At 50.6% G+C, this 9,153-nt stretch overlaps 2 protein-coding genes across 2 annotated transcripts; both read right to left on the bottom strand.

The window, feature by feature from the left end:
- Positions 1-1,235: 1,235 nt before the first annotated feature.
- On the bottom strand, positions 1,236-3,738 carry CGCS363_v003466 (uncharacterized protein; the record flags this gene model as incomplete). Its single annotated transcript, XM_036635315.1, has 6 exons — positions 1,236-2,416; positions 2,478-2,691; positions 2,782-2,867; positions 2,934-3,006; positions 3,081-3,575; positions 3,643-3,738. 6 exons carry the CDS (start codon positions 3,736-3,738, stop codon positions 1,236-1,238), a joined length of 2,145 nt encoding a protein of 714 aa, XP_036500873.1.
- A 1,257-nt stretch (positions 3,739-4,995) lies between these two features.
- Positions 4,996-6,698, bottom strand: CGCS363_v003467 (putative aminotransferase; the record flags this gene model as incomplete). The annotated part of the gene is made up of 6 exons (XM_036635316.1): positions 4,996-5,241; positions 5,296-5,494; positions 5,545-5,710; positions 5,761-5,848; positions 5,907-6,247; positions 6,308-6,698. 6 exons carry the CDS (start codon positions 6,696-6,698, stop codon positions 4,996-4,998), a joined length of 1,431 nt encoding a protein of 476 aa, XP_036500872.1.
- Between the last annotated feature and the right edge of the window lie 2,455 nt (positions 6,699-9,153).

The following is a 9,153-nucleotide window of genomic DNA, read 5'->3' on the forward strand; positions in this document are numbered from 1 at the left end:
AAATTGCCCAGGACTGTAAAGCTCTCAAGTGGCTCGCGACATGACACGACTGGCTATAAGATCCTGCACCGATTGGACTAGCCCATATGACAAATGGTCGCTCGCCAGTTGGCAATCGCAGTCTGGGTGGGGGGCACACACAAAATCGTCCTTATCAAGAGTTGTTAGATCTTGGCTAAGATGTGTGCTCATCGAATGCTTACCTCCAAACAGATATCTCGGACGATGCCGCTACGTTCAAGAATATCATCATAGTTGGGAAAAGTCCTGTTTGCCTGCATTGCTTGAGCAGCGAACATGCCGAATGGAGTTCGATTATCGGATCGTCCTTGACTGTCGACGTTGGAGGCCCGCCCAGGTGTGCGATAGGGATTCCCAACAAGCACAACAGCGTTGATGGCTTTTATTGTCTCGTGGCCCAATTTTCCGAGGGCTTCTAGAACCACTGTTGCTCCTTGAGAATATCCCAGTAGAGAGTACTTTTGATTGGGGCAGTCCTGTAGGCCACGGCGAATGGTATCGACCGTGTTCTGCACGCCGACGGTGACGTTCTGATCGAAGCTAATTAGCGGGATAGATGATGGACTGAGTAATGATCTCGGTGGTATTTGCGATCATGTGTTCTATGGCAATTTGAAATGACAGAGAGACACCTTGAGGCTCACCAGATCCTCGAGCATCGACAATCTCTTGGTTATGCCGTCAGCATCTATGGAAGCTTGATCTGATTTCCTCACTCATTATAAGGATTGCAATTTTGAACTGGTTGGGCACTGCTGATGTTAACGCGACGTATTCCGAGAAAGCTTGGATCACCGCAGCGACAGGAGCCCTGGGCGCGAGCCAAACTCGCAATGCTCAAGACGACAGCGGCGATAAAAGTAAATAAGGTTGCTGAACAGAGCATTGTGAAATTGTTTGGAGCAACAAAATCAATTGTCAACAAAGACTTTGCGGTCAAAGTCAACGCTTATTTCCCCTTTTACGATGTTAAATACTTTACACCGCCACGTCCGTACGGTGTTCGACTGGGCATTTCCAAATTTACGGGTTCAAATTAGGATAGTCGGCGGGATACGCGTATACAGAGATTTTTGGGGCTATAAGAGGAACAGTCTATGTACAAGCTTGCATAATTGTTGAAGGGTCAGCTATGGAACGACGGACTGAATTTCAAAAAATGATTGACAAATGAAAACAAGCTATTAAGTCTAGCTTTCAGTTGAGACTATGATTCAAACTCTCCCGTTGGAGAGATTCCGGCGGTCTCTCAAATCTCCGTGTTGCCAAGAGATGAAATCATAATAACCGTAGGTACCCTGGTTTCTCTTCTTCGTGAGTCCCAAGACTTGTCTCTTGGATGCCACCCTCGTGGATAACATGTCGCCGACGAAGTTGGTGACTTGCTTAGTGGCGTACGCCGCACCTCTGACCGGGGCAGTGACTGCGGTGCCAACGGCCTTGGTGACGCGTCCGATGCGCGCAAAGGTGCGTCCGAAAAACCCGGGCTGAGGCTTGTTGGCGTCCTTCTCAGACTTCGAGTTCGCACTCTTAGCGCGTCTCTTTTTCTCCATCTCAACCTCATCCTTCGTTGTCCTAATATAGAGACGCTCCCACATGCCGATCTGCTCCTCGTGAAGGGTCATGTTGCGCTTTGTGTTGACCCAAACCCACCTCTCTCCATCGTCAACCTTCCTGACCTCACCTCCGTTAACCATCGGGTCCATTTCTTTCCAGACCCATCTCTCCCCATGCTCGTCTTTGCCCAATTCTCCTCCCGCAGGAAGTTCCTGCCAAACCCACTTTCCATGCTCATGATTAGGTTGACGCAGGGTTTCCCAGATCCACCCTTCAGTGCGCTCGGGCTGGTAGAGGTCCTCTTCAAATGGCATCTGCTTTGGCACCACCATGGAGTCTTCGATAGGCATGCCTCCGTGAATAGAGGATACATCGCCAGTCAGTGTCTTGTAGGTGAATCCGTAAGTCGGTCCAGGTCGTTTGGCCCACTCTGGTCGGTCTGTTGCCGCCCGACGGATTTCAAACCCATTCTCAATCGAGGTCAGTGCAGGACACTTCCATTCATTCTTGTCGGTCAGGTCGTTGCCCTTATATACGTAGCGAATGCGCACCGATGGATGAATGAGCTCATGAGTTTCCCCGAGCGCATCGCCTTTCTGGGAAGTGTAGAGGCCGGGCGTGCGGCTTCCCTTTTGGGTATTATATCCCATGAAGGAGTTGACGGGGGACTTCACTGCATCATACACCTTGTCAGGCACACTCGTGAATCCCCCGGGGCTGGTGATGATAGCCATGCCCCATTGCCGAGGCTCGTTCTTGAAGCCCACCGATCGGAAGACACGAACCATCTCCTCCGGAACAAACTCCACGCCGATAGATGAGAGTTGATCCGCCATCCCTAAAATAGTTAGCTTTCAATCTCAACAATTGGACATGTCAAGTACTGGAAGATGACTTACATGCAAGCGAGACCAGAGGATTGCGGTTATCCTCAGTGCCTCCACCGACATCGCTATGAGTTCCTGGAAACCACACCTGGCGAAGATGGGTTGTGTTGTTTCCCTCAGCCTTGCCCCATAAGGTGGGCTTGAATGTGGTTCGCCACTCGTCCAATGCAAGTGCATGGAATGCATAGTCAACCCTGTCAGAGATGTTGCGGCTCGCAAAGCGCAACTAACATAACCAGTCAGCGTCTAGGAAGGTGATGTGGCGTCGCTTCTGAGTTGAAAGACTTTGAAGCAGAAGCCAGCCCACTTGACTCACCTCTCTGGGGTCACGTCCAGGCCGGACGATATCAAGACGCCAGGGCATCTTGGGATACCCAAGGCTACCAACCGTGTCCCAAACGCCTGATATTCGCGATTCTGTTAGCCGAAGAAATTGCAAAACGGTTCTGCACTCTGGACGTTACTCACCCACGGCCTTGACTCTCACTACTTCGGGGACCCATTTGCTGTCCTCCTCTTGCACACAGTGAATCATTTTGAACTATTTCTTCGTCAGTCGTGGTTCCCACTGAGTTGGCAATTTCTTGCTCCATACGAAGCGGAAATAGCACTTACGCCTTTGAGATAATCTCGATACTTGTTCACCATCTTGCGAACCTTGCTCTCCACCGACCTCTCTGTCTGCCTGTTGTGTTCGTACCCTATATTCTTGAGGCGGTCGAATCGCTGCTTATTCTTCTCGTAGTTCGACTTCTCGACATCCTTGATGTCCTTTCCGTCGAAGTACCCAAACCTGTCAACCCAGTCTTCTTTCTCATGCTCATCCTCATCTTTGGCCGCCATTTGCCGATGCAAGTCATTGGTCAAGTTGAAGGCCTTGAGATGCTTCTTCTCGTCGTAGGCAGCAAACTTGGTCCAGTTGGGGAAGTCCTGATAATCGTCGAAGATAGCTCCGAAGTTACTGAGGCCAAAGCTGTTGAGCAGACCAATGGAGCACACCATTCCGGAAACGGATCGCGCAGTGAAGGCTCCGCGAGAGAAGCCCACAATCACAATTTCGTCGCCCGGGCTGTAGTTCTCGCAAATGAAGCGATAGCAGTCCTTAATGTCCTGTGGGTGCATAAGTTAATCTCTGACAGGTGTGCATAACGGATTCTCGTTTCCTAAGACGACTTACTGTCAGAACGCCAGTGCCAAAGGCTCCGCCAATTGTTCTAGCGGCGAGAGACTCTTCTGTGCCGACTCCGCGGTGATAGTAGACGACTTGCGGCATGCCGGTGCAGCATTTTTGCGCAATCGCGGTGGAGAGCCTGCTGACATTCGTTGTGTAGCCATTTGATCCATTTCTTCATACGTCCGGCACTGTCAGTGAGGTTGTTCTCTGTGGGAGGAGCTAAGAGGGCCCTTTCAATACGCCAGGGGTAGCTTACGAGTCGTTCCATGTACCATCACAACACACGATCAACCGCTTCTTGTGGGTTCCCGACTTCGTGGGATTATGAGCACATACGTGCTCGGTAATTGGGTAGTGACAAGACATAATGGAATGATTGCTGGGAGAGTCGACCTCGTAGAATAGAAGGCCACACAATTGACGGAAATCAGACTGTTAAGGGGGTTTCGAAGATGCCCTTCGGCTGTTGTTATACGAGCCTAGCCGTCACATGGAAATCAGCAACATCAAAAGATCAGCGACCAATCTGAACCTTTGTCTCAGACAATCGCATAAGTTCTACCGAGCTAGATGCACTAGTTCCCCGGATGATGCGGAGGAGAGTGATCAACTACCCGTCCCCATATTTCGGCTGGAGAAATTTGACCACATTAGACATTCCATGGCATCAAAGGTGTCTTTCCAAATGCGGACACATTCGTCAGGAATTCGGAATCTGATTCGGCACTTCATCCCGAGGTGGCTAGTCGCTTCATGTCGAAAATGACCGAATCGTATTCGGACCGCCCTGATTCTGAAGGAACATTCCATCCATTTGAACACGAAGGCTTGAATTTCATTTTTATCCTTGTCTTGAAGCTTAGAAGACCGTTCGTAGAGTCTTATTGCTGCCTATGAGAGTAAGCTTCATCGTTGACATCACCATCGCAATCATCGTCCGTTTCCAAATGGTCTTGTACTTTAAGCGCTGGCACGAACCTACCGACTTTTTGACCGAAAGCATCTACGTCACTATCCGCGCTTGACACCGGTCGCAATAACGTTGCCTGTTTAAGTGAAAAGTGTGATTCACAACGCTGGGGCAGCTGAACGCTTCGTGTCGTTGCGGGAATCTCCATGTCTCAGCCGTGAATCAAACGATGTCTCGGACTGGTCAGATATCCCCTCCAAAGGCCAAGACGGCATGCAATGATCTACAGAATCTCCTCGGAATGACGATATATGAATTGCTAAAAGACAACTAAGATATGTCAAAAGGGATCGACGGAAGGCTTGCATAGTATCGGGAGCTAAAACGCTTGCGACCGTGGAATCTTTCTGTTTTATAACTCTTTCTGACTCATGTTGTTTGCTAACTCAAAGGTCTTGGAACGTGTGAAGGATGGAGTCCTTCGTCCTGGCGGCTATTTCCTCGATTTCTGCCGCCGTGCTGGTATATGCGGGAGCAAGCAGAACATGGTCCCCCAGAGTTCCATCCTTTGTACCGTTACCTGGGTAGAGGCTGATACCAAACTGATTGAGGCCATTCAGATGCACCTTATTAGCTATATCGTAGGACCGCGAGAATGGCTCCTTGGTCGCTTTATCGGACACAAATTCGATCTAGATCCATCTTAGCAGTCTTCTCTTCAAGGAGTGGGAGACGTCATAACCTACTCCCCAAAAGAGGCCTCTTCCTCTGATGTTGCCCACATAAGGATGTTCGTCAAGGTGTTCATGCAGAAGTTTCTCAAGGAGAGCCCCTTGAAGTCTAACGTTCTCGACCAGATTGTCCTCTCGCACGATGCGTTGCACTTCTAACGCAGCGGCGCATCCAACGGGGTGGCCTTGATAGGTGTGTCCATGGGAGAATGCACTGTTAAATATGTGAGTCGATGGCGCTAACGAAAACCGGACTCCCCTTACCCAGTGCCGCTTGTGAGAGCATCGGCAACTCTGTGATTCATCAACAGACCGGCGACAGGGGCATAACCACCGCCCAAGCCCTTAGCCATGGTTTGAATATCCGGCGTAACGCCTTCATGCTGCCAGGCATGCAATGTTCCGCAACGACCCATGCCAGACATGACCTCTGTATCGTCGTGAGTGAGAGTGAGAGCAATTAGAGAGACGGCTACTTACCGTCGAAAATCAGAAGAGCACCGTACTTATCACAGACATTCTTCATGGCCTTGAAGTACCCGGGAACCGAGGGCACACAGCCAAGGGCCTTTAGCACATTAGTTAGGCTTGTAGATTTGTGTGAAGAGTATGCGATGGAAGCTTACTGCACCGACGACTGGTTCAGCGACGAAAGCGCACACAGTCTCGGGACCCATCTCCTGAAACTTGCGGTCCAACTCATCAGCTAGCTGCTCAACGTATTGCTCGACTGTCTGGCCCTCAGTCATGCCGCGATACGCATTGCATGGCGAGACTCGGCCGATATTAGGTAGAAGCATGTCTGTGAAGAGACTTCTACGTGCAACATGGCCGCCCATAGACAGTGAGCCAAGGGTAGTGCCATGGTATGAGTTTTCTCGGGCGATAAACTTGACTCTTTGCGGTTGGCCAATCTCAACGAAATATTGACGCGCCATCTTCATCGCCGCATCCATTGCCTCCGAGCCTATGATATCACAGTCAGAGAAGCTGGACCATACTATAGTTAAAAATGCATGCGTCTTACCGGAGCACATGATATATGCCTTTGACATGAGACCATCAGTTCCTCGAATCAACTCATCCGCCAACTCTTCCCCGATGGGGTGCCCAAAGAACATCGAGTTGCAGTACGCAAACTTGTCCAGCTGCGCAATCATCGCCTTCTTAACGCGCTCATTGTTGGATCCAATGCAAGCCACCGCAGCCCCGCAGGTCGTGTCCAAAATGGTCTGGCCATTGGAGAAGGTTAGATACTTTCCGTTCGCTGAGACCACCTGCGGCGGGGCGGATTTCAAGCTGCGATGAAGAACAGCACTCTTGTTTGAGGGCATCATCTTCGCGATCGCTGGCTGGAGCTCTGCATCGGTTGCTGCTGTCGCATTGACCGCAGCCCCCGCAGATGAAGTGGTCGACATCCTTGCCACTTGAGCTCGGTAGACCCTCGCCGCCAAGGGCGATGCTTTGCCTCGCAAGGACATCGTGAATATGCTTCCGGAGGTCCTGTGATGTGAGATTGAGAATGTTCTGAGTGGTCAAAACGTCGCGTTCGTGAGATTGTTGAGAGGGTGTAGGATCTGAAGCCGCAAAGGTCTGAATTATAATAGTCCGAGGCCCTTATCACGGTCAAAGCTACAACAATGCCGGCCGCTTCTTATCGGGTTAATTTACTTCTCAACGGTTTGCTACCTCACTGCTGATCATTGACCTCCGATTCGATAAGCACATGCGCATGCGTGGCTTATCTGCAGGGCGTATCTGGCGTGTCCCACTGCGGAGTTGATGGGCGGGGTCGGTCTCCTTCCACGTGGGCGCAGCGGAGGATTACGACTTTACTGCCGATATTCCTTCACAATACTTCAGGTATTTTCTCTTCTTCTTATAAACGATTCAACCGTAAACCTGATCTCAATCAGCCTCTTAAAAAATATCGTGTACTGCAAACGCAGATGGACTCTCGAAAGAGATCACCTTTCGTCTATTTGTTAGAGACCGCATAATTTCCCGACATCTAAGCGGCTCTATTTCTTACGCACTTCATTACTCCTATCAAAAGCGCTAGTAATAATAGTAGTAATAAGGACGACAATAAAGATAATAATAGAAGTAATAATAAGGATAGAAGCGACGATGATAACAGAAGACGACGACGACAAAGTGATTAAAGTATGGCCACAGGAAAAGTAGTCGCTCTAGCACAGGGAAAATAGGAGGTCTCAGTTATCACAGCAATCATTACTTATTATATTGTTCGCTATCTCATCGTCATCCTCGCCTACACCGGAAAACCAGAGTCGGAGACGTTCAAGTTTACATGCACTTCCTTGGAAAGAATAAAACACCTGATGTCTTGCGATGCATTGAACAATACAATTGCCACAACTATTTTGAAAATCACCAGTATTCTTTCACATATCCTTCGCGTTTTCCACGTTCCTCACGCTCGCACTAACCAATTGACTCTTTGCTGCAATATTCTCAGCCAGCTGCGACACAGGCGCGTTGCTCAGGATGTCGAACACGCTGACATCACTCTTAACATCCTTGAATACCCAGGCGCGCACCTCGACCGCCACCAAACTGTCAACGCCGTACGCATTCGCGGGTCTACTCGAATCCAGGTCCTCAATTTCGATCAACATGGCCTTGGCAAGCTTGCGCATCAGGGCACCGCACACCAACTCCGATGCCTCCGCTAAGGTCGTGGCCGCCGCCAGCGCAGCTTGTAGTTCTGCTGTCGTATCTTCGCTGACAACGGCAAAAGACTGCGTGTCGTAGATGCGCAGGTGCGTAAAGCGGCCATCCTCAAACCAATAAGGCTCGTCATGGCCGTTTTGCTTGAGCAACCCGCCGGTGGAGAGGCCGACGACCGACTGGATTGGTAGTTCGTCGGCCATGGCTGCTTGAACAGTGGTCAGCAGCTCTTTCTCGCGGACACCGATCATGGCGCCCGATTTCAGGTAAGTCAGAATCTCGCCGCGCTCGGCGGTGATGCCGATGCCGAGCACGACACCGACGTTGATGCTAGTACCCTTGAGGCCGTGGGCGCGGCGGTTGTGCATCAGAGCATCCTGGTAAGTGTTGCCTGCGTTGTAGTTTCCTTGTCCACGGGAGCCTACGATGCCGCCCACTGAGGACAAGCAGATGAAGAAGTCGAGGTCTTTGGGAAGCAAATCGTGCAAATTGCGCGTTCCCTGCACCTTCGGACGAATGGCGGCGACGTAGTCGTCGATGGTCATTCTTTCAAACGTAGAATCCTAAATCGTCGTTAGAACCTGGCTGCGTTGTGTCCTTCAGCCCCGATGACTATGATAGTACATACCTGAAGTTGCATGGCGCAGGTGAGGACGCCGGCTATGGGAGGAAAGTCGGCCTTGATCTCATCGAGTGCTGCTGCGAAAACCTCCTTCTGACTAATGTCGCACGCGAAGGCCTTGACATTGACGCCGCGTTTGACAAGATTGTCCACAAGCTCCTTGGCTGCTGGTTTGGTAGCTCCGGATCTGGACGTGAACGCAAGATACCTGGCGCCGTGATCTACCATCCACGACGCAATGGAGCGGCCCAGACCTCCCAGGCCTCCGGGAAGAAGATAGGTAACGTCCGGTCGTAGGTAGAATGGCTTGATTCTCTGGGGAACGATCTACCAGTAATCCGAGTCAGTCTAATTCCCCACTGAAGGCAAAAGCAATGAAGGGCATGGACGAAGACTGTTAAGTAAGCGGTGTTTGATCTTACCGGGACCAGGTCACTATCTCCCGCCTTTAGAACCATCTTGCCAATGTGCTTGCCGGTCTGCATGATCCGGAAGGCCTCCTCGATCTGAGAGTAGTCCATTACTGTCAGCGGATCGATAGGTCTGATGACCCCTTC

Source organism: Colletotrichum siamense, assembly GCF_013390195.1.
Source record: "Colletotrichum siamense strain Cg363 chromosome Unknown KSG_Cg363_contig02, whole genome shotgun sequence".
NCBI lineage: Eukaryota > Fungi > Ascomycota > Sordariomycetes > Glomerellales > Glomerellaceae > Colletotrichum > Colletotrichum siamense.